General features: G+C 33.3%; 1 protein-coding gene across 3 annotated transcripts in view; it reads left to right on the top strand.

Moving 5' to 3' along the window:
• LOC106079027 (uncharacterized) overlaps nt 1-23690 on the top strand; it is a 45886-nt gene extending 22196 nt beyond the window's left edge. For 2 of the 3 annotated variants that reach the window (XM_056036048.1, XM_056036047.1), the window contains exons 20-23: nt 778-934; nt 1471-1575; nt 2275-2379; nt 2907-3041. In XM_056036048.1, the coding sequence (XP_055892023.1) occupies nt 778-934; nt 1471-1575; nt 2275-2330 (318 nt within the window). In that variant the 3' untranslated portion in view covers nt 2331-2379; nt 2907-3041. Of the gene's footprint in view, nt 1-777; nt 935-1470; nt 1576-2274; nt 2380-2906; nt 3089-4682; nt 4879-6239; nt 6392-6534; nt 6769-9760; nt 9989-10265; nt 10386-10961; nt 11193-12220; nt 12426-14100; nt 14353-14578; nt 14821-15728; nt 15920-18519; nt 18699-18844; nt 18965-19759; nt 20258-21378; nt 21480-21937; nt 22065-22535; nt 22826-23088 lie in introns of those variants that run through there. The other variant, XM_056036044.1, reaches the window with a different exon arrangement.
• The last annotated feature ends 2368 nt before the right edge of the window (nt 23691-26058 follow it).

The following is a 26058-nucleotide window of genomic DNA, read 5'->3' as shown; positions in this document are numbered from 1 at the left end:
TCTGACTTAACAGTGCCATCAGACTCTGTTCTGGGCTATTCCACTCAGTAGGATCCATGTCTATACTGCCATCTTTGCTATTGATGGTCTTCCACATGTTTGCTTTGTTCTCTTCCCCTGTGGGTTTCAGTCCAGAGCCTGTCTTGAGATGTTGTCTCTTGTTCCTTGCATTGTGTTCCTAATCCAGTCCCATTTGCTTCCCTTGATTTCTTGTTGTATTGGTGTATGCTGAGTTGTTTCCCTTAGGCTGTAGTTTGAGATTTTGTTTGGTCATCTGACACAAATTAAATGATGCAAGCATTTGTTGGTGAATGCTTGTCTGCAGTGTTAGTTGTGTCATAAAACAAAATGCTTTCACATTTGTGTTGGAAGATACAGATTTTATTGTGTTGGGACAGGGGTTTTGATCCCCATCGGCTGTAGGGTGTAAACAATCCCTAATTCTAAGACGATTCTAAGACTAACTCCTTTCCACAATACTACTGTAACACTAAATCTGATCCTCTTTTCTTACACCTCAAACTAATTTGATCCCCTGTACTAAACCTCTTAATTGTGCAACATTGTTTCAAGTTCCATGGAGACCATTTTATAGTTGCGTTATTAAAATTTCATTATGTAAATTTGTTCCATATTGATGTTAGTCACTGGTTAGATCTAGACTCTCAAAGATGTCTTTATGTCAGAATGAATCTTGTTACTTTTCTGTTCACCAATCTATGTTTTAAATCTCGGTACTTGATTTAGTTTCACACATTGAAATTTTGTCTTGTCCAGAAACAACAAGAACGTCAAGGGAGAAGTCTTCAGAGATTGTCCAAAGACTTGTACAGTAAAGAAACACATTTTGTTCTGGAGCTCATACAGAATGCTGATGATAACAGTTACAATGATGATGTTTCTCCTTCTATCAAATTTGTCATTGACCATGCAGGTTGGCTTTTATTTATATTTCCTTTTACAAATAATTCATAATAAAGTTCTATTACTTTTCTAATTTTTTTTGTTGGTTTTTAATATTTAATTTTTTTTTGAGAAATCTTTTAATAAAAGAATAATAATTAAAAGTTATATATAAATGAAATGACATTTTGAATATACAAATTCATGAATTACAATGAAAATTTATTTAACAATTAACAATTAAACATTTCAAAACTGAAAGACTGAAGTTTATTCTAATTTTGAATACTTTGCCCACCAAAGGACTAAGGGATTTTTTTCTGTTTTTGTAAATGGTGACTTGAATTGTCTCGGTCACTGTAAAAAGATAAAATTGTTGTTTAAATTCTTTTCTCCATCTGTCTCTCTCAGTAGCTATTTACTGCCCTCCACATGCCTGATACTATTTATGGTTTTTAAGTTACCTTTGTATAGGTCTAGAAACGAAAACAATTTGTACAGATAAAGTGATGTAATGAGTCTGAATGGCCTTGGTTAATTGATTATCTTCTCTAAATATTAAACCAGGTGTGAAGGTACTGAACAATGAACTTGGTTTTAAAGAAAAAAATATCCGAGCCATTTGTGATGTTGGTAAAAGTACAAAATCTAAACACACATTTGGATACATTGGTTAGTACATAAGATTTGTAAAAATTATTGTATATTGTACACATTTTCTTTTAGAAAAATTATTTAGTTCTTATTTCAGATGTGTGTTATAGTCATCATTGTTAATTAGAAATTGTGCTACTTGTTTAGTTCAGACAGGCTAATCTTATTTTACTACAAGATGGTACATTATTTCAGAAGTTTACAGTAAATTACTAATCTATTTCCTCTTAAATGTGATGCAGGTTTAAATTAAGAAGCTCTGAATTCAACAATAAAATGATATTTTTTAACTTTCTTGAGTACAATGTGAAATATTAATAAGTACAATAAAGTCTTCAATTAACCAATGTAATAAAAATGTATTTATTGAAGAGTATAAATATCAAGCACAATGAAACTTCTCAACAATTCTAATATTCTATTTGTTTAATATAACTATATGTGAATTCAGTTAATTGGACCTCCAGATATTAGGACCAAAATGATCACATCCCAATGTGGCTGATTAACCTAATTTGACTGTACCTAGCAACCACAAGCTTATGGAAACTTTGTGAAATAATTCATATTTCACATTTATCTCGACTTGATTACTTTCTTTTAGTTTTTGATGTCTTAGTTTGATTACTATATAGGATTTTAAGTTAAATTAATAATTACATGAAAGTTGTTTGCAGGGATTAGTTTACTAATTTAATTTTCAATGTATCTGTTCAGGTCAAAAGGGGATTGGCTTCAAATCTCTTGGTATCTCAAACAAGGGAAAGAAATAGTACTTGACTCAAGTGGTGGTATAAGCTGTGGAAAAACTGCTGTGCACTGGTATGACAGTTTTGCACATTTGAATTATAAGAGTAAGGAAGCTTGGGGGTGGGAGTTGGGGGAAAAACATTCTTGAAGTCTGTATGGACACATTAATAAGAGGCTTATTAATATACATAGTCTGTTATAAACATTAACATCAAAAATGAATAACATTAGTTTCATTTTGTCAGTCTATTGCTTATATTTGTTGAATAGCTGTTGGTAGTGTTGTATGTGCTTATGACTGTCATTAGATGGTATGAGCTCAAACCCTGTTTACTTCTATCCCCTGCCATCCTGAAAGAGGTTTTGGCTAGTATGTAATAATCGTCATTATGTAATAATCTAATTTTTGAAGGAACACCCCAAACTAATATAACAAAGCTGAAAATTGAAAAAAAATCAGACAATAGATGTAAAAAGTAATGAGCCAATTCAAGAATAAAGTGAAAGCTTGGTCTCTTAAAAAAATACTCCAATAATGTCAAATATAGTATATATGTATACATTTCTTATTGCAATCTTTGTGCTTACATTTTGACCAGATTATTTAGTGAGCTTAATGAAGGATTTGAACCTTGTACATGGTGACTTGATTAGTACTGGTGATAATGAGGTCAACTCACAGGTGGTCAAGCTTCTGTTAAAACTGGGCATCAAGCAATTGAATGCATACGACTTGATCCACAACCACATTTTGTCAGTCTTTAAGTCTGATGCCTGGAAGGTCAGTTCAATCAATTTTAAAACAATAGCATTGAATATACAATTTTCAACCCCCAACTTTTCCTCTTTGAATTTGAATAATTTACTTAAAGTATCCAGATATTATATCAATTATATGTTATATTAAATATTGTGGGATGGTATCAAAATGATCAATAAAAATGGTGTTTTTTCACTTACTGAGATGCTTGAGGCTCTTGTTGGTGATAGTGAATAATGCCCTGGCACTAACTATTAAATGATCTTACAGCCATACTAGAGAGCATCTGCTTATTTAGACATGATAGACAAGAAGGTCTAGCCTTCAGAGTCAACAAAGGGAGATATTTTAAAAGATCAACCTGAAAGATATTCAGTATGATGACTGCTACCTCTTTAAAGAACATTCTGGCTGTTCATTGGATTGCATCAAATTGTGAAATCCCTGGAAATGAAGGGGTGACACCCTAGTCAAAGCAAAGCTGAGCCACTTCACAGAATTCTCTATCCCCTTAGTGAGACTAAAGCTATCGCTGAAAACATGCTTTTTAACAAGCAAATCTCTAACTCCAGTAGTGAACAAGTACAAACTTAGACCAATAGGACATTGCAAGCCACAGTAACATCAATATTGGATGGAACGAAGCCACATTCTTGTTTCTTTTAAACTGGACTCCAAAATGTCCTACAAAGTGCCCATTTTAGTATCGAGCATGTTGAGGTCAGTGGAAAAGAAGCCCTGGAACTGAAATATGGCTCTGATGAGAAAAACTACCTTCTTATATGACAAGATACAAACAGTGTGATTTAAAACAGAAAATTTTCGTACTGTAAGTATGATTCAGCTCCTAAACATACTTAATACTAACAATCTAATTCTGCACTTGAAAATTTTTAATACAGTCTGGTTCAACACTGGAAAATATTTAGTACTAACTGCCTGGTTCAACATTAGAACATAATTAAAACTAGCAATCTAGTTCTACACTTCTGCAGTGGAGTAGCCATTTTTAATGTAAATAAACAAGTGATTTTCCTTCATTGACAAAAGTTGAAATAGACTCCCAGTTAAACAGTGATAACTCATGTATCAAATGACCCTTAATTCAGTCCATTGCAAAGTGTTTGAAATGACAAATGTATGATGATTTTGGCACACTGTCTGTAATTTTAAAGCCTATGATGTACTAACACATTTCATTGAATACTCTGTAGTAGGAAATGGTACTTGGCCTGAAAATCCATTGGAAACAATGACTAGGCATTGTATAGAATGCAGTTTGCATTACTGATAGCATATATATCAAATTGAAGATATTAAAACATTTTAAAGATTTAGATGTTACATTTTTAAACATTTTGAATAGAAAACCTACATGCTTTTTGATAATACACATATTTCAAATTCAGTTAAAAAAATATTGAGAATAACAAATTTAGTAATGGCTGATCCTACACTTGCACTTTCTAATCTTTCCCAACAGAAAACAATTTATAATGAAGTATTTACAATAATCAGTAAAAAGTTTAATTAAAAAAATGTTTGGTTCTCTTTGTAGGTCAAACAAATTGTTTTTTTGTCTGATAGAAATGTTTTTGTTTGTTTCATTATAAAGGACAAAAGGAAAGATGTTCTAGTCAGCTATTTATTCTACATTAAGACTGAACTAGAGAAAAACGCATCTGTTGTAGACAGAAGTGAGCTGTCTGTGGTCAAGCTGGTCACCAACCATGGGATCAAGTCAACAGCTGATGATGTCCACTTTCCCACTCAGTATGGCAATAAAATTGACTTAATAAAAACTTTTCCAGGTTAGTAGCCCATTCTAACTCACAGTAGGTGCAAGGTAAGTGGAGAATGCGTCAAGAGCTTATGATGATTATGTGATTAGCCTTAATGAGAACTACTGTCCTTTTACTCTGAGATAGGAAATAAAGGAACTAATAAAATATATTTATGGAAACAGAAGAAGTGCCAAATATGATGTCAACAATACTGAATGTATTTAGAATTATATTATAAAGAGACATGCATTAGTTGTTGTTGTTTTTTTCATTCAATACTTTAACTGAAAAGACTGATTGGTACAAGTACCCAATTAAATATGGTACATGAGTCCAAGTATCTCATTCTACACTTAGTGATTCACTTTTGATCTGTTGACCCAATTTTGTTTACATTTCCTTTACACATCCTGCACTTATCCATGTTTTAACTTTGTTCAAGTTAATTATAGATTCATATCTTTGTATTTGTAAGTTATGTGTAGTATTGTGTACTTGTGTACTTTACTTGTGTTTTGTTTTACAAAATTCATAATGAATTTCAATCCTGTATATTACATTAGGGCATTTCTTATCTTGTAAAAAATATCATGTTCATGTAATTGTACCTTTTATTAGAACCAAAATGATTATGGCCCAATATGTGCCAATTAACCAGAATTTATATCAATATTTTGACTTGTTTTTGGTTATTAAAAACGCAAGCATGCTACTCTGCCTCATCGTGGCGTTCGTGTGGAAACGACCATTAGAGGAAGGGGTTAGGCCAAATGGGTAGCAAAACAAAACTCCCATGGGGATGTCCACGGGTAGATGAGAGTCAACCTATTCCACGGAGCGGAGTTGTAAAAGAGTCCCCACGAACCTGTCGCAAATCCATGCCCCGTTCCTCAAGGGACCTTTACATAAATGGCGAGTCCCCCACAGTTAGCTTGGTATAACGAAGGAAAATGGTGGAGGCTCCCGGTGTTCCTGGCCTTCGGCCATGTCCAGCCAAGCATGCGTCCGGGGCCAAAGGCATCGGAAACAGCAATGCTTTACATAGGCATTGACAGATTTTTTTTTTACTGTTTGTCGCTCAAGCAGGTTTTTTTTCAAACTTAGAGCTCGAACAGCCTTCGGCTCAGCTCTTGACACTCAAAATGGTTATTAAAAAACACAGATACTTTAGTCAGAGACAATAGGCTTATGTTTATATCACCAATATTTTGCTGATTGTAAATATGCAATAGATCAAATTCATTGTCATACTACCCTCAGCTTTTGGAATAAGTGAAAGGTCTATTTTACCTCAATGTAAATAGATATGAATGTTAAGTTATTGCTGTTTTACAGCACATGTGCACTGCTAAAGCAATGATGTATAGTTGTTATCAATTCTCTATTAGGCATCGACTGGACATTGGTAGACACTAGTTACCTTCCCATGAATCCATCTCAACAAGATAGACAGTCATGGCACATGTTTCTCAGTGAGTTGGGAGTAACTGACTTTTTGAAAGTCACAAAAGTTGAAAGGTCATTTGACAAGACTAATATAGTAAGTTTTGATCTTTATTGAACCTTAGCAATAACCAAAACTTGACCATATAAGTGTTTAATATTTGTGTTTCAAATGCAGCTTTCTAATTGTAATAAATGATTACATTTCAAAAAGAAATATTTGTTGTTTCATTATATTAGCATGAAACTGCCTGGTCTTCAATGGAAGATTCTTCTGATGGCTACAGCATTGAAGATTTCCAATGTGAAGAGTTCTACAAGCTTGTAACAGCCAATCAAAAGCCTGACAAAATGATTCCACAGATGGTCAAACTTTTTGAGTATATAGATGTCAACTGGAATTTAAAGTACAAATTTTGTTTGGAAACACAAATTAAATCAGGTTCTGGACAAGTTGTTAAAGGCAATATTTTGGTGAGATCACTGCATCTATTTTGTAAACATTGTTTCCATGTTACTTTTAAACTTTATGCTTCAACTTATTTGTTGCTTTCAGTTCATTTCAGTTTTATGACGTTCATCTTCCACATTCAATGCTTTTTCATGAAAATAATTACACAACTCTTTGTACCTGTAAATATATTTTGGAGCATTAGACAATATAGAAACATTTTGTTTGCCATCACCTTTAATTTAGGTTTTTAACATGAATTTAAAGATAAATAAGTCTTTGGACAAAACTAGAGAAGAATGGGACAAACAAAGTAAACTAAAGTGATCGATTCTTTCACAACAATGGTTTTTAAAATAAGTGCTAGAATAATAAAAACAGTGTGCAAGCTTCACAGACAATAAAACAACAACAACAAAGTTAACTAAAATCAACTACAGTCTCATACAGTCTCACAAAGTAAACTAAAATCTACAGTCTCATACAGTCTGACAAAGTAAACTAAAATCTACAGTCTCATACAGTCTGATAAAGTAAACTAAAATCAACTACAGTCTCATACAGTCTGATAAAGTAAACTAAAATCTACAGTCTCATACAGTCTGACAAAGTAAACTAAAATCTACAGTCTCATACAGTCTGATAAAGTAAACTAGAATCAACTACAGTCTCATACAGTCTGATAAAGTAAACTAGAATCAACTACAGTCTCATACAGTCTGACAAAGTAAACTAGAATCAACTACAGTCTCATACAGTCTGATAAAGTAAACTAAAATCTACAGTCTCATACAGTCTGACAAAGTAAACTAAAATCTACAGTCTCATACAGTCTGACAAAGTAAACTAGAATCAACTACAGTCTCATACAGTCTGATAAAGTAAACTAGAATCAACTACAGTCTCATACAGTCTGACAAAGTAAACTAGAATCAACTACAGTCTCATACAGTCTGACAAAGTAAACTAAAATCTACAGTCTCATACAGTCTGACAAAGTAAACTAAAATCAACTACAGTCTCATACAGTCTGATAAAGTAAACTAGAATCAACTACAGTCTCATTCAGTCTGACAAAGTAATCTAAAATCTACAGTCTCATACAGTCTCACAAAGTAAACTAGAATCAACTATAGTCTCATTCAGTCTGACAAAGTAAACTAGAATCAACTACAGTCTGATACAGTCTCACAAAGTAAACTAGAATCAACTACAGTCTCATACAGTCTGACAAAGTAAACTAGAATCAACTACAGTCTCATACAGTCTGACAAAGTAAACTAGAATCAACTACAGTCTCATTCAGTCTGACAAAGTAAACTAGAATCAACAACAGTCTCATACAGTCTGACAAAGTAAACTAGAATCAACTACAGTCTCATACAGTCTGACAAAGTAATCTAAAATCTACAGTCTCATACAGTCTGACAAAGTAAACTAGAATCTACAGTCTCATACAGTCTGACAAAGTAAACTAAAATCTACAGTCTCATACAGTCTGACAAAGTAAACTAAAATCTACAGTCTCATTCAGTCTGACAAAGTAATCTAAAATCTACAGTCTCATACAGTCTGACAAAGTAAACTAAAATCTACAGTCTCATACAGTCTGACAAAGTAAACTAGAATCAACTACAGTCTCATTCAGTCTGACAAAGTAATCTAAAATCTACAGTCTCATACAGTCTGACAAAGTAAACTAAAATCTACAGTCTCATACAGTCTGACAAAGTAAACTAAAATCTACAGTCTCATACAGTCTGACAAAGTAAACTAAAATCTACAGTCTCATACAGTCTGACAAAGTAAACTAGAATCAACTACAGTCTCATTCAGTCTGACAAAGTAAACTAAAATCTACAGTCTCAAACAGTCTGACAAAGTAAACTAAAATCTACAGTCTCATACAGTTTGACAAAGTAAACTAAAATCTACAGTCTCATACAGTCTGACAAAGTAATCTAAAATCTACAGTCTCATACAGTCTCACAAAGTAAACTAGAATCAACTATAGTCTCATTCAGTCTGACAAAGTAAACTAGAATCAACTACAGTCTCATTCAGTCTGACAAAGTAAACTAGAATCAACTACAGTCTCATACAGTCTCACAAAGTAAACTAGAATCAACTACAGTCTCATACAGTCTGACAAAGTAAACTAGAATCTACAGTCTCATACAGTCTGACAAAGTAAACTAGAATCTACAGTCTCATTCAGTCTGACAAAGTAAAATTAGAATCAACTACAGTCTCAAACAGTCTGACAAAGTAAACTAGAATCAACTACAGTCTCAAACAGTCTGACAAAGTAAACTAGAATCAACTACAGTCTCATACAGTCTGACAAAGTAAACTAGAATCAACTACAGTCTCATACAGTCTGACAAAGTAAACTAGAATCAACTACAGTCTCATACAGTCTGACAAAGTAAACTAGAATCAACTACAGTCTCATACAGTCTGACAAAGTAAACTAGAATCAACTACAGTCTCATACAGTTTGACAAAGTAAACTAAAATCTACAGTCTCATACAGTCTGACAAAGTAAACTAGAATCAACTACAGTCTCATACAGTCTCACAAAGTAAACTAGAATCAACTACAGTCTCATACAGTCTGACAAAGTAAACTAGAATCAACTACAGTCTCATACAGTCTGACAAAGTAAACTAGAATCAACTACAGTCTCATACAGTCTGACAAAGTAAACTAGAATCAACTACAGTCTCATACAGTCTGACAAAGTAAACTAAAATCTACAGTCTCATACAGTCTGACAAAGTAAACTAGAATCAACTACTGTCTGATACTGTCTCACAAAGTAAACTAGAACTGAGGGCTTTAACTCAGATTGTCAATCTCAAGAAATACACCTTTACCATCTAGTCATAAACATTTCAACATTTTTCTTTTTGCATCACTCCTAACACTTTGTTTCAAAACACTAGCTCTTGCTAGAGTGCTTACTTAGATTAAGTTTGCACATTAATTGTAATTAAGATATTTGTTTACAGAGCTCATTTGCTGTTCATCTCCAAACCCTGTCCTGGGTTCCATCAGTCAGTTCTTCCCTACATTACAATGAAGACAATCACACAGTGGATTTAAAAGTCAAAGAGAGCCTTGATCTTCCTGCAGAACTTTACTTACAAGATCAAGCCATTCAGCGTCTGCTCCATCATACAGTCAAGTATCTCAATGTGGCACCTCAGAAGAATAGTTCTTTTATTGTCTTTCTTAAAGTAAGTAATTACTTAATTATAATGAATAACTTACATACAATTGAATAGTATTTGATTTCTCTATTATACTATAATATCAAGACAAAAAGTCATGGCACTAGTTAGGTTTTTATGTGCCTCTGTTTTGTATAGAACATATTGAATGAATCCAAATATTTTTATTGAATTAAGGACTTGCAATACAAGCTGTCCCCCCAAATATTTTGTTTTATTTTAAAATACTTGAAAAATATTCCTTAAAACTAATTCAATAAAATTATTTTGTATATTTCCATAGATCAAAGACACTATCTCATCAGAAACACTCACACAGGCCTTGATATCATGGAGTCTTAGGGCTGAAGATTCACCAGAGAAACCTAAACTGTTTTGTACATCTCTATGGCATATGAGAGAGGTTAGTGAAATTATCTTCTTGTTTAATAATTCAAACATTAAAAAAATATCACAGACAACAGAATTATTAGCAAATTGTTATAGGATGACTTCACCTATTCCTTAGTTGTCGACTGTCTTTCTCCATCCCTCTGTCTTTTACCTTGACTAGAATAACTTTCAGTGACAGGCCCGTCCATTCTTTTATCTTGTTTTCCCATTGCTATCTCTGTCTGCCTCTTCTTTTTTGCCTGGTACTGCTCTGTGAGGATCTTTTGATATGGCCATAATGTTTTAGTTTGCATTTCTTATCAGTGGTCAACATTACAATTGTGATCCTGTTTTGAATCTTCTCATTTCTGATGCGGTCTTTATAGGTGATACTTAGTATCTCTCTTTTGCATCTCAATAAGTATTAAGGGAACACTATTAAAAGGAAGTGTTTGGTCTGTTTTGAAATACCTGCACACAATTGTTGTAAACTAACTCAAGGAATCATTCAAGATAAATTAAATCATTTTCAGCTGTAAGCATCATTAACATATTTGCTTAGTGTATAATTTTGATATTAACAAATCATTACCTCAATTATTTACAGGTGTATGCATACCTGAGCAATGAGATGAAACATAAAGCATGTCAAGATTTATTTCTTGGCTACCCTGTGATATTTGTACCAATACCCAACCAAAATGTTCGAGGGGCTGATAACTTAGCTGGATGGATGATAAAGAAAGATGAAGCCTGGTGGTCTGACCCTACAGATCTCTTCCCAAAGTATTTGAAGTCACTGGAAAAATATAAATCTCCACTCAGCAGGTTTAAAATAGTAAGCAGTTAAAATTAAAAACAAAACATATAAAATGTATAAGTAAATATTAATAGATGTGAATGACATGTTGATGTGGTATTGACGAACTATGACATTCTGCGTTTCTATATCTGTGCTTCTATATCTGTGCTTAATCTGATAGCTTAGTCTATTAGTATCAAGACATGTTAACAGATGACTGGTTCTTATACATTGGCCAGTGAAACATTTGTTGTGGAACCATTCGATAGATTGTTGAAAGGTTACACAAGTTTTATGCTTACTGTTCTTTTCATTTCTTTGTGTTCTCTGCTGCCCCTAATGTCAGACTCTGTCATCATTCCTTTCAGCCTCTTTGTACTGTAAAGTCAAATAAAAATTAAGGGTACTGCTTTCAGACTTTACCATCCGGTGGGCAGGGCAGATGATGTAAAGCTTATGTGCATGTCTAAAGCTTTAAAACACCAGTCTTCAGCAGGAATCAAACTGGAGACCCCTCATTGTGGGCGCTAAGGACTTAACTAATCAGCCAATACATTTTAGGAGATCTCAACAAATCACTTGATTTTCTTTTGAGGCATTTATTTAAATCTGGCCATGTCTTCCTCACTCGCTATTAGCATACCCAGTGCAAAAGCAGGAAGACTCGCCACAAGGTTATTTTGGCACAGCAATTTTTTATTTTACTTTTTTGTTTTGTCGACATATATATTATTATATTTTTTTAATAGATTTAGAATCTTTTATTTGTGTGTGTTGGCAGGAAGCTCTATTCTTGAAGACTAATGTTATAAGACAGGATAAAAAAAAGTACAGTAAAAATGAGTAGAACTATATTTAACTTAACTAAAACATTACATTATCACAAATTGGCAACATTGAAATGTCATTAATTGCTCTGAGTGTATTCACACAGAATCTTCATTGGTTTCTTTGTTTTAATGCAAAAATAAAAATAATGCATAAAGTCACATTTTTTTATTAAAAAATTTATCTATTTTGTATACTTAGCTAGCTACTAAAACATTTTTTTTTTTACATTTCAGTTGAAAGATATTTATACTCACATGGAGTATTTTATAAAAAAATTTGCAAAAGTAGAAAAAAGTCCAACCACATTACAATATGCTCAGCTTTTAAAGCATATTGTCTCAGTCTGTGGTGTCTCAGAAGATGGAGTCTTATTTGATTCTTTGCTTCTAATTTCTAAAATTGGACAAGACTTGAGGAAAATTTCCTCTAAAGAAGCAGGTCAGTATTTAAAACTGTAAATACCTTTCAGTTTCAGTAAATCTAAATTGAGCACCGCAGACAATGGTTATTTTTGCACTGGATGTGGCAAAGTATGTGGGTCACAGCTGGGACTGCATAGCCATGGAAAATACTGCATTCCTCATTAATCTTCTGACTCGAAGACAAGCCTTATTATTATTATTTCTAAATGTGACTTGCTCCCAAACTTTGAGCCACTCTTGACATATAAATAATAAGCATATCAAGAAAAATATAATTAATTTAAGTAAACAAAAATGGAAAGACAGTTAACTTCTACACCAGACAAACTGTATAAATAAATCACTGTACAGTTCATGTCCTATCAAACTTGTAATCTCTACCCTCCTATATTGATGAAGATCCTAAATGACTCTTGAAAGAATTTATTTCATAACATTTTAGTTATGTTACTGTAAACGATTGGTTTGACGAGTATTAATATTACACATTTGACTGGTCACCAAAATGTAAACAATGTGTTATCAATGTGTGTAATGTTGAAGAATGCTGGGTTCGTGCATCCTGAAGCTACACTTAACACGTAACAAACATAAATAGTACAGATTGACTTCAATTCACTTTAGCAGACAAAAGTGACATTTATTCAATAATAACGATATACTGCAACTTCTTGGTAGAAACACAAATATGATCCAGTATAATTACATCGCATAACAGGGGTATCAAAGATATCAGATATACTAAGTCCTCTAGAGAATAAATAACGTCCACAGCGGGTAACAGCTCTAAGTACAAAAAACAACTACTAAAATATGTGTACTGCTTCTACTGACTTCAAGTGACTACTCCCGAAGTGAATGAAGTCATTCTTACTTCCTCTTTCTATATCAGATGGTTGTCATGCTTTTCACCTTCTTGACTCGAGGTGAATTTATAACAGGCAATGTCAACCGAGATTGTGACAGTTACACATTTCTTATTATTAGTTTAGTTCAAAATAGTTTTCTGTGCTGTAGTTAATTAGTCATGTATTATGAGCTTTCCAAATGAAACATTTGACATCAACTCTTATATGCAGGTTAACTAACACTTATCAGTTCAGATCAGCTGTTGGCATATATTTCTGACAAAAATGTGTGTTAAAAACTAAAGCATCTGAAACGAGATTACTTATTTTATCCTTCCCCCATTTGGGTGCATAAGGACAGAATCTGTTGGGGATGGCCCCAAACAAACATGTCGCTATCTTTAAACCATTCCTCAAGGGTTCGTTTTTTGGCGGACAACTGCACAGCTGATGTGGTACAGCAAAGGAACATGGGGAAATTTCTTAGAGTGCTCAGTCTTAGGCCTCACTTCTAACCCAAACATCTCGGGATACAAGCCATAAGTAATGGAAATGCAAAACTTTCCTTTCCCAGACAGGCGTTTGTTGAGATATGCAGATGAAGGTAAGCATCTATAGGCCTAAAGTTCAAAGAGTCTTAGACTGAACTCTTAGGACAATGACTAAGAAGAAGAATCCTTGAAAAAAGTTGCACCAGAAATGTGAAGACATTCATTGCAAATAAAAGGATTAATATGAATGTTTTCACAAAGTGACTTTATCACTTTATTCACACTGCATCCATAATGATAGAATCACAAGCACGACCATGTTTGATACACTTTATTTCACATTTTATTCTAGGAGTGAAAACCATTGAGGCCATGAAAGCAGAAAGTAATTTGCCAAAAGTCAAAGAGCTCCTATCTAAAGCTGCAGTGTTTCCAACAAAGTTAGGTCAGTGGGTCAGCCTCTCAGATTCTCCTATGATAGCAGACTCTAAAGAATTGGAAGAAATGTTTGGCAAAAAGCCAGGAGTACATCTTCTGCAGCTTGATGTTAGAGGAAATAAAGGGAAATTAACTCTGCTGCGACCACATTGTTCTTCAACGGCAGGTACAGTTGAATTTATTACTTTTGTCAGAATTCAAATGTAATAGGTTTGAGTTAGTTATGTTGCAAAAAATATTATTTGTTTGTAGCTCCCCAAATGCAAATGATTAATGCTAAATGATATTAACTGTACATATTTTAATTGCTGTTAGATTATATATTTCAAATCGCTTATTGCATAAAAAAAATTACATGCATTTTTAGTTAGTAAAATCTTTTAAATCTGTAGGTTTCATTGATCCAAAAGGGGTAGACTTTTTCATCAGTTTATTTGAGGAGATAAAACCTTTAAGTGAATGCATCAAAACTGAAGAGGTCACTTGTGGTCTCGAGCCATGCAACAAAGGTCAGACCTACCTTCATAACATTGTGGGCCTGGTGCAGAGATTCATGTACTTCAGGTTTCAGGAGGCATACAAGCAGTTTAAAGCCAAGAAATCTTCAACACTGAAACACCTTAGCTTCATTCAGGTCAGCAGACTACACTATTATATGGTTTTCATCCTATTGAATAATACTTTTTTAACTGTTGCCTCTATTTGAAAAAAAACAAACAACTTAAGTCATATAGTTTTGTGTCATATAGTTCTGTGTCTTGTGATTCTGTGTCATATAGTTCTGTGTCTTGTGATTCTGTGTCATATAGTTCTGTGTCTTGTGATTCTGTGTCATATAGTTCTGTGTCTTGTGATTCTGTGTCATATAGTTCTGTGTCTTGTGATTCTGTGTCATATAGTTCTGTGTCTTGTGATTCTGTGTCATATAGTTCTGTGTCTTGTGATTCTGTGTCATATAGTTCTGTGTCTTGTGATTCTGTGTCATATAGTTCTGTGTCTTGTGATTCTGTGTCATATAGTTCTGTGTCTTGTGATTCTGTGTCATATAGTTCTGTGTCTTGTGATTCTGTGTCATATAGTTCTGTGTCTTGCTTGGTGAAATTTAATTCTTAACCAGTCTCTTAATTCAGGGATATTTCTCTGCATTCAATTGTACATTCAAACAATACAGTTGAATTCAAAATGAAAGTAAGATAAATATTGACAAATATAAATGTTTCAAGCAATCAAACTTTCTTTTTATCCCACTATCTGAGATTTAAGACTCCTTAGTTAAATTTGTCTTCCATGTGGACCTATCCTGTGCTATTTACAACAGATTTGTATTGATTTATTACAATTTTAAACCATTTGAATTATGAATATTGTTTGTTTTAAGTCTCTTATTTGGTATTCTTAAGTTAGATGAATAAAGACTGACAGGGCTTAACAGGCACGTAATGGTCTGAAATGTGCCAATGTTTAAAATAATTACAAATCAAAATATTAATTAATTTTAAAATGTTATTATTTCATCAATTTTTTTTTCAATTTCACTATCAGGTCAATCAACTTGAAGTTAAGTATGAGCTGATTGGTAAGCCAGATATATTTGTGATCCGCAAGGAGAAATGTGTTGTAACTGAGAAATGCTTCTATTTCCATGAGAAGTACATTGACAGTCCTGTGGAGATCAACAAGGAATTGGCCAAATATTTCTCAGATGGGGATGAAAAATGTTTCAGAGAACTAAGGTAAATATCACATATACATTTTTAATAAAAGCATCTTATCTCTTAGTTTATCTGTTTGAGAAAAGACTTAATTTTTAAAAGTTTGTATCTGTCAATTAGCTGAAGTTGTTTTTATTTTATAACTTTCAGATGCTCTGAAGATTATTTTATTCTAGTCCAAACTTCTTGTAAGATGGCAGGATTCAAACTCTGTACTATTGTAATGACAGTCCAAAGCACATACCACTTGAACTGGCAGTCATTCTGTAAAATTTATATAATTTGTTTATGATCGCAAAAAAAAAAGCCAAATTATAATTGATGGAACATATCTTTTCTAAATGAACATTTCCATTAGAATCAGTATAAAATGATGCTACTATGGAGTACTGGTTGAGCCAGTGACTACTCTTCAGTTTATCAGACTAAGGACAATTGACTCCCCTCCCTCAACTCCTACACAAATGTAGAAGAAAAAAGAATGGTGATCACATTGGGTTTAACAAAAGCAAAGTATTAACTTCTTCATTAAAAAAAACAAACCAGTGTTGTTTTTTAAATTTTTATTTGTGAACTATATATATAGATATAATTGTTCAAGTCAGTATATAAAGATATCTATAGAGAATTTTGCCATTAAAGTCCCTTGTATCTATGGGTGGGAAGCGTGGTCGAGAGGCTAAGTGCGCTTGAACTTGGCTTGGCTTGGCTACCTAGAAGGGGGCTCGAGGTTCGACACCTGACTCGGGCAGAGTTGTGTTTACTGAGCGCCTAAAGGTAGCACGGAAAACCAACTCCTAGATACCCCCTCCCCCCCACTGGTCCACAAATGAGATTGGACCAAAAGCGCTCTGAGCATGCCATGAAAGCATATAAAAGCTATAAAAAGCTATATTTAATCTTATGTTTTGCAGTCTAAATAATATTTTGTTTAGTTTATAAAGAAATAATACATTCAAATAGAAGATGAAGAAGGTGCTATAACTTACATATTGTCTTCAAGGGATTAATAAAAGTGTTCATCTTCTGCTACTATGGCCACAAGTTTAGGTTTTAAATGCATATGCAAATGCAGTTATCTATTGTTGTAACTGGTCGCCATGTTGTAGTACAAATTGTTGGTAGACAACTAAACCGTTGTAGGCGTAATATATCTTGATTAATAAAACTTCAAATAACTTCAATAACTTACTTGAGAACAATACTAAATATAACTTGATTTATAATATAGACTAAATCAAGTTGTTATAAAATAAAATAAATGTAATATTTTTTTAACAAAATCTAACTCACTACAATAACACAACCTTTCAGTCTCACGTTCTGGAGTCTTCTGCCCTAACTAAGACCAAATGACAATGCCACCTGTTGCATCATTCACAACCAATCACTAACCTCTTCCCACTGTCATCATAGAAACACACACACACACACTCCATAACACCCATCTGTCTGTATTTTTTGGAAGCCAGTTGTTGTCAAGATGACCAGTGCCATTGGTCTTTACTGATTAGGTCTCTTTGCCTACCAACTAAAACCATTGTTTATAAAGATTTGGATCTCAACACACTTTTTATGACTCTGGGTGCTCTTCAGAAGTACTCTTAAAGCTCCTTGAACACTTTCATCAAAGTTGCCTTCGCTCCATAATGAGAATACACTCTCAAAACAACCTTACAAATAACCATGGTCTGGTGGAGGCCTATGTGGACAGTATAGGGGCACTATTTACCATTCGACAGCTGCACTTATCACACATGGTGGATGACCGACTGCCAATGGTGATCTATTTTTGAGAGCTTAAAGATCAACTCAAGCCCCATTTTGCCTATTATGGGCATAGAGAAACTAGCAGCCGATGGCCTCACAAAGGCCACAGGACACATATTTGAAAAGCTCTTGCCGAAGACAGTGGCAGAAGACAAAAAGAAAACTTAAATAGACTCCTTGTCAGCAATGGCTTTGTCTGCAGTAGATGTGACGAGATATGCTGGTCACAACTAAGTTTGTGCAGTCACTTGAAACACTAGTCATCATTTTCTGAATTATTATTATTAGTTGTAAACTAACACCTGAGTTGGTCTTGAAAGCATTTCAGAAGATTGCTTTTGATATTCTGTCTGCTTATGAAAATAGCTCTTTGAAATAGATTGCATATGACACATAGTAACTCACAGCTAGGTAGAAGAGGATTTTTGCATGGAAAGAATAATGGAGATTCCTATATATCATTTTTTTACAGCATTTGAAAAAAATGTGTAAAAAATATTTTTTTCAGGAGGTTACGTTAGGGAAATTAAGATTGCAGGACACATAGCCCTGTTTTGTGAATTTGATTGTGTCTGGGTTTGTATTTGTTGTCATTAAACCTTTAACCGTGTGGTGAAATGTAGCAGCGCAATGTCACTTTCATGATAGCAAACTGAGGAATGACACTCACCTCTGTTGTGCATTAGTGTCTCATGAAGTACTAATGATATTTTAAATATTAAATGGTCTCATGAAGTAATTAAGATATTTTAAACATTGAATGGTCATTCAAAGTACTTAAGGTATTTTAAGCATTAAATTATAGTTAAGATTTTAAAAAAAATTAAATCAACGATTACTTATTTTTTCAGAAATTTTTTGCCGCAAGTAAATGCCATCTTAGAAGACAAAGGAGATGAAACTTTTGAAGAGCTTTTACAGCGGCAGGTGACTGGGGACTGTACTCTTCCTACAGATGAAGATGTCTGGGAAGTTTCACTTCCTACAATAGCAGTGACACCAGAGCCACAACCTACATATATGGTTTATGGTATGAATTGAAATTCATTTATATTAGATCCTGTTGAAGAATAAACTTATTTGAATTCTTATTAGATTTAATTTGTACAAAATCTCTGGAAAAAATCAGTTCATATTATTTATTTAAATTTTTTTGTCAAAACTTTTGGTTGAAAGGGTATCAAGCACAGTCCTTTTCAGTGGGTAGTGTACCACAGGGAGATGAGAATCCAGTTCTGAAGTCATGGCCACCAAAAAGTGCTGTTGACCATTTTGATATAATTCCAATCAAAAAAGGTAATCACATGACTATGCATGCTCAGTTGTAATCTGCATATTCTAATCTGTTTTTCACAGTGGGTCTCTTTAAGATTTCTTTTCATTTTATGTGCATGCCTTCAGCAGGGGATTTCTTTGGGCCTCAAATGTATGCCTTTGTGAGGGCTCTCCAACTGTTTCTAATGTGTATATATATATACACATTTATATATAAATTTGCTCAACCAACTAAATTTTTTTTAAAGTTGATTCAAGTTTTAATAAAGATAATGTAAAGTGGATAAGTATTATTAAAATGTTTATATTTATTATTGATCAGTTTGAAGTGTCATTTTGAAATCAACAATGAGATAGATGATGATTTTGACTTCCAACTATTTATGCATATAAGGAGAAAGAAAACTCTGAATCCAAACCTCTGCTGCCTTGCAGCTATACCCAAACATGGAAAATGGTTCCGTAGTCTAAGAAAAATCATTAACTCATGACCTAAGGCAGCTTCCTGTATACTGAGCCACACCCTGACAGAACCTGGGACACTGCTAATATCAAACCTGACATTCCTTGGACACATCAGCTGCATAGAGAGAGGGGAACTGCTGTTAGGGCAACATTGTAGCAATCAAATCTAATGTCCAGACTTTCGTATCATTTCTATGAGATAAACCTTAGTCATTCCACTGCTGAATGACAGGCCAACATCTACTGTATATAAAAAGAGGAATCTAACAATATTTTATTTTGTTTACATTTTTTGAAGTGGTGGTCAGCTGCCAACTTATCATTGATTATTGTTTCTGATTATTGTTTCAGATCAAAACATAGCTCCAGGTATATGGCCACCTCCTCTACCAGCCTCTGAATCCACAAATATCTATAAACTACCAAGTAGTATTAAATTTGACTGTACAACATCTAAAGATGAATCGCCAACAGGTGAAAAAAACACTCAAATGGAAGATCATACTCCTGATGAAAACTACTCTACTCAGAAACATTCCATTCTTAGACATGATGGCCAGTTAGAATGTTCAATTAACATGCAGGTCTCGTCACATAGTGAAAGCAACAGAGCCATTGAATCAGACCAAATTCATCAAAGTTTCAAGCTCAGTCAAGGTCACTCAGGTAATGGCTGCTGTAAGCACAAGGACACTAATCACACCCAGGTGCAGTGTATTGATTCAAACCCAGGATCCAACAAAGAGTTGGAGCTAACTGGCGATTTGACCCAGCAGATATCTGAGCCTGGGGATTTATCATCTTGCAGTAGTGATGTGCACAAGGAACTTGGTCTAGCTGAGGAAACACGTAAGTGTCTAAGCTTGTTAATACATTTTACTCAGTATACAAAGACAATTGAATTCCAATCTGCTATATGTGATCCTTTATGTAAACTGAACAGAAAACAGGTCTTGGCTTTGATTCAGAAACATATAAATATAATTGCGTTTGGATGCTGGATGTTCATTGCTTTATTTACTTGTGTACAACTTGTTTTAAGATTGCTGGGTTTTTTTTTCTAAAAGGTCTAAAATGCTTTTTTTTTTTAAAACAACATAAAAAAACCCCCCAGAAATAATGGCAATGTTAAAAAAAAATATAGATGCAATATTTCAGATAGAATATTTTGATTTATGTTAAATTAATTATTTTTTTCTTAAATAATGTGACATTTATTAAATCTGTTTAACCTGTAGTATCTGTTGAAATAGCAGTTAAAATCTTTTTTTTATATTAAGTACCAAGTATTTTAAGTTGACAATATTTTAAAACAATTTAAGATATTCCCTTTTTTAGTAAGTCTAAATGATCACACATGACTGTTTGCTTGTAGCTAGACATCAGCTATCATTTTTCATAGACTTTTAGCAGAAAACTTTTGTTTAATATTAAATTGTATTAAAGCATTTGACCATATGAATGATTCATATGATTCACATGATTATTTGCTTTTAAAACCTTTCTCTTATTGTAAGCTTCATTATGTAATTTCTAGACTGCTAAAATACTTTCAACTTAACACTAACACTTACTCAGAACCATCATGATGACAATCCAAAGCAGGACCAATGACCAGGCAGGCATCAGTCCAGCTGTCTACTTAAAACTCTGCCATAGTTTGTCCACTTTTTGTTTTGATCTTTATCACAGACGCTTCTTATCTTCTACATTTATAAATACCAGACATTATTTGAAAAGAGCAGATATGTATGCCCAACTTGTATCCTTGTGTCAATCAAGTCATGCATGGTAATCAGTGACTTAAACTCTGCTAAGTCATTCCAGGCTGATTCAGGCAACAAATTCTATGCTCTAATAGCACTAGAAAAGAAAGAGCACTTGTATGAATTTGTCCTTGCATATAGAATAAGAAATGTGCTTCTGTCCATTTAGCTGCATAAAGAAATTTTCCTTTTTTGTCGCTGTAGGTAAGAGAAAGCTGATTGAAGAGTCTGGAGAGGATAATGGTTCAGCTTCCAAAAGAATGAAAGCACAGGAAGAACCATCACCTTATGAAACATCCACACTGGTACGTTAGGATTGGGAAAAGTTAGCATGTCAAAACTTATATTCATGAACCTCTTATCAATCAAGATAGCACTATATGCATGAGCCACAGAAATAATAATAAATAACATTTATCTCTTTTAACTTGTGAGTCCTTCTCACACAGCATGTTCTAGTAGAGAGAAAAAAATCTCTTAAAAAAAGTTCTTCAGTAAATATTAATAAGAGTGGCATTAAGCTAGCTACCCAATCTGGAAAGCTTAGACAGGCTTCGATTAAACTATCAAGATGTTGGAGAATTTCAAATGCATTGATTTTAGGACTGGAATGGGCAGTGTATGTTTAAAACAAAATAGCTAAATATGTTGATCACCTTCAAATTAATGTTATTTGAATGGTTGTCTTTTAGGAAATGTACAAAATGAACATGTCCATTGACTAATGAAACCAACACTTAGAAATAACTCTCTCTCCTCCTAGGAGTCACAAGGCTTGGTCATAACCAAAGACTTTATCCCTATTCACTACTCAAACACAGAGGCAACACTGCTCTCACCTAGTAGCAGTCTAGAGGGAAGAAACTCTGGCAAAGACCTGCCATATTTTAGTAAGAACATTCTTTGATAGTTTCAGTTCTCTTATAGTTCACATAGATTTATTTCCTTTCACTTTGTTGATACATATTTGCAGCAGGCATCTAAAAACTAAATGACATCTAAAGTAAAATGTATACAAATGCGAGATTATGCAGGTCTAGTTATTGAGATCAAAATATTTTTAGAAGTACCAGTATAGTATTTTTTTCTTGAAGTTTTTTTTTTTTGTTTAATAAAAATGTTTTGTTTCATCTAGTGCTGTGTGTAATTTCAGTCAGGCTGACTGACTGTACCATTGTCTGTTTATCTTGTTGTACATGTCTTATACAAGTGTCATCACTTCTCTTACAGACTAACATCACTTTCTATATAAGAAACATCACTTGTATTAATGACAGAAGACTTTCTATACATGGAGAATAGTTACCTTTTCTTTAAAGTTAATCATCAAAAGAAAACTTCTCTCTGAACTTCCATTGCAGCTATACCAAACTGGAATGTCAGCAATGAAGACCTTGTTTACACAGAGCTTGCCCATGGAAACACATTAAGCTTGCCTCAGTTTCAACTGGATCCACAGGATCAAGACAAAAGCATTGGCCTTTGGGGAGAACACCTTGTCTTTGACTACCTGCGGAGACAAAAAGAAGAGAATGCCAGTATAGAGTCTGTGATCTGGGCTAATGCTGAGGGTGAAAAGGGGCTACCATTTGATTTTGAGATTGTATTGAAGACAACTAATCCTCAAAAAACCTCCAGCATTTTTGTAGAGGTTTGTTTCATGTAAAATTTGAGTAATTTTTTAAAATGCCTATCTTATGTTATTCATTTCTGCTTTAAGTTCCTTTATTTTATTCATATTAACTTTTAATTTTTCATGTACATGAATAAAAAAATACCATTGTAAATCAAACTTAAAAAGGTATTTAAAAAAAAATTAATGTTAAAAAATCTCTTGGACACCATAAGTATTATTTTATCATCATCAATGCTCATATTTGTTGTGAATGAAATAAATGTTTCTCTTACATTTAGGTCAAGACTACACTCAGTTGGGACAAAGAAGTGTTTCACATTTCCTCCAAACAAATGGAGTTTGCCTTAGTGCAGAAAGACCAGTATGAAATCTACAGAGTGTTTGGGGCTGGAAGTTCTAATGCTAAACTTGTGCGCATTCAAAACTTGTCTGAGAGATTAAGAAAGAAACAAATCCAGCTGTTTATGGTGATATAAAAACTCTTACAAGGATCAAGACTTTGTGAACTAATAAAATAAGTATTATGTGGTTACAAATTTCAATTTAAAGTACTTAGTTGTCTGTATGTTGAAAACTTGTCAATATTTTTTAAGAAACAAAAATTGTTCATTAACCATTGTATATCCTAAACCTATTGATTATTGCTGACATAACATGCTATAACAGTTTGGGGAAAGATGTTTCTTTTTTTATTCATTATATAATGTGGTTTCATTTATACATTAAGACACTGAAGACGCTTTGTTTTGTTATAATAATTCAATCATATAATTTTTATACTTTATATTATGATTTGCTGGTTTACACTATTTTATTAAAAAATATTATATTTTGTATGTTTATATGTTTGAAATAAAAATTTTAAATCATTCTTAAATAAGGATGTAGTTAGTGTTTCTCTAAGCCAACACACACATATACATATATAAGAAGAATACCTTTGGAGTCACTCAGCCACCGCGCCTACAATTATTATAAATATTTCAACATTATTTATTTTCCACACTATGTGCAAATAAACGCAAAAAAAGTCATTATGAAGCACTTTGGGAGATTTTAGCTTTATAATATTCAAAATGTTTCACAAAATTATTGTTTAATAACAATGATAATAAAACCACACCTAACTATAGATTAAACATTTGATATTTTGGATTTTCATCACATCGGCTGAATTCAAAATATAGATTTAATGTGCTACAATTAGTACTTTTTTTTTTAAAGAAAAGAAGTTGATGGTAAAGAGAAACAGAAAGCTCCTAGCAATATAAGTCTTCTAAAGTAGTATCAATTTTTCTCTTTATTCTGTAGAAAAAGGAGATGAATTAATGAAATTATTATATATATATTTATACATATATATATAGGGCTCTTTCAATCTGGAGAGACAATAGTTTCAGCCAGATGAATTACTGGTATGGCGATTGATTCTCCTTAATAATTTACTTTTCAAAATTGTACCCATTGAATATTAATATCTGTGATGAAACTTTGAGTTTATTGGGTAGTCACAAACTGTAAACAAACTAACCGAATAGTCGCTCAGTCTGAACAGAAATTGTTAATCAATAAGAAGGCTGTTATACAGTATTGATGAGCAGACCAAGGAATCCAAGGGAAGCAATACCGTAACTTAAGTACAGGAAAAAAAAATTAATAACAGTTGGCTTGTTGGTCATCGATAATTGTAAACTACTCAGGTCACAAGTCGTCTGCTAGAAATGGAACGCAAGCCAACAAATATAGTCTATTTGGATCAATTATTGAATGATTGGTAAGTTGTAGTCTGCTAAAATATAATTTAATTAGATTCTAAATCTAACTGACCCACTTCATAGAGAAAACACGTTCTCTAAGTATTTCGACCATATAGACGATAGATTCGAAGTCGAAACATATACTTCATATAGATATAGATCTATAGATGGTTTTGGCTTTGGATCAGATAGCCTCCCCCCCCCCTTTTTTTTTTACATTATTATGATTATACTCGGAAATGGCGATTTTTCATTTTGAGGTAAGCGTCTTCCAGACTATATTGCCTCCTATTTTGTCCTCACTTTATATTTGGAAAGTTCAAATCTCAAACTATAGAAGAATCTAGATCTATCTTGTCTAGATATTTTTTATTATTTTATTTTCACAATACAAGAAGGATTTTAGCATTCCTACTTTGGAGGTGGAATTGCTTACTAAGCCTGCGATACAAAATAAAATGTTAGTATGAGTTGGCTACCTCTTGATTTAGGTCCTATAAATATGCCAATCAAAAGGAAATGTTTACAAAACAGGAGCGCGTTTCACAATCATTAAAGGTCAATTAATGTCAGCAATGATTGTTCAATCAAATGTCAATCATGACATTCATGTTATCAGTGTATAGGATTGAATTGTTCTCAAGGCTCATGCTATTGTAACGAATTTATGTTTGGGAGTCGTGTTGTTCAACAATCAATTATACTTTATGTCTCAAAGTAACGTAACATTTGCAAGTTAGTAGGTACATCTATTGTAATACACTCGAAGAAACACAGTGTCGAATAGAATTTCTCAAGAGTTTATTATTTGAAGCTCAATCCAATGAAAATAATACTCCAAACAGGGCCGGATTTCGGAGATGGGCGCAGGTGTCCTGCCCTGAGACCTCCATACCAGAGAAGCCCCCACAATATATTTAAAAATCTAAATTTCGACGGGTCAGAAAAAGTTCATGTTTTATTGCATTTTGACCGACAATACCTGCCGTGGTGAAGTGTCCGCTTGTAACGTACTCGTAATATATAAATGCAACTCCAGATTTACGTCAGTGCGTCATCCCAGGCCTTATCCACCATAAACTCAAAAATATAAAAACACAACAACACTAAAATATGCATATTATTTTTTTATGAAGGAAAATAAGATTAAATGTTCTAACACATGCCATGCTTTTAGATATAAGTAGGCATATTATTATTAATTGGATTTCTATTAAAGCTTTCGAAAAGTGAAATGGCCGCCACAAAAATCCTGGCCAGGGCCTCCACTGACTTAGATCTAGCCTGACGCCAATTATGAGCGAAGTCCAAATAAAACATATATCACTTGTAGAAATCATATAAGATTAGTAAGAGACTGACGACTTTTGACTAAGGTCCCCGATATCTAGTTTTCCTCATTTTTCACATTTAGTTGGAACTTTCTTGATCTCTTTCAGGTGACCCGCAAAGCTGTTTTCTAAAATATCTCCTCAAAAACTTCTCGAAGTT

The sequence above is a fragment of the Biomphalaria glabrata genome, chromosome 7, assembly GCF_947242115.1.
Source record: "Biomphalaria glabrata chromosome 7, xgBioGlab47.1, whole genome shotgun sequence".
NCBI lineage: Eukaryota > Metazoa > Mollusca > Gastropoda > Planorbidae > Biomphalaria > Biomphalaria glabrata.
This window is presented reverse-complemented; position numbering and strand designations above follow the sequence as displayed.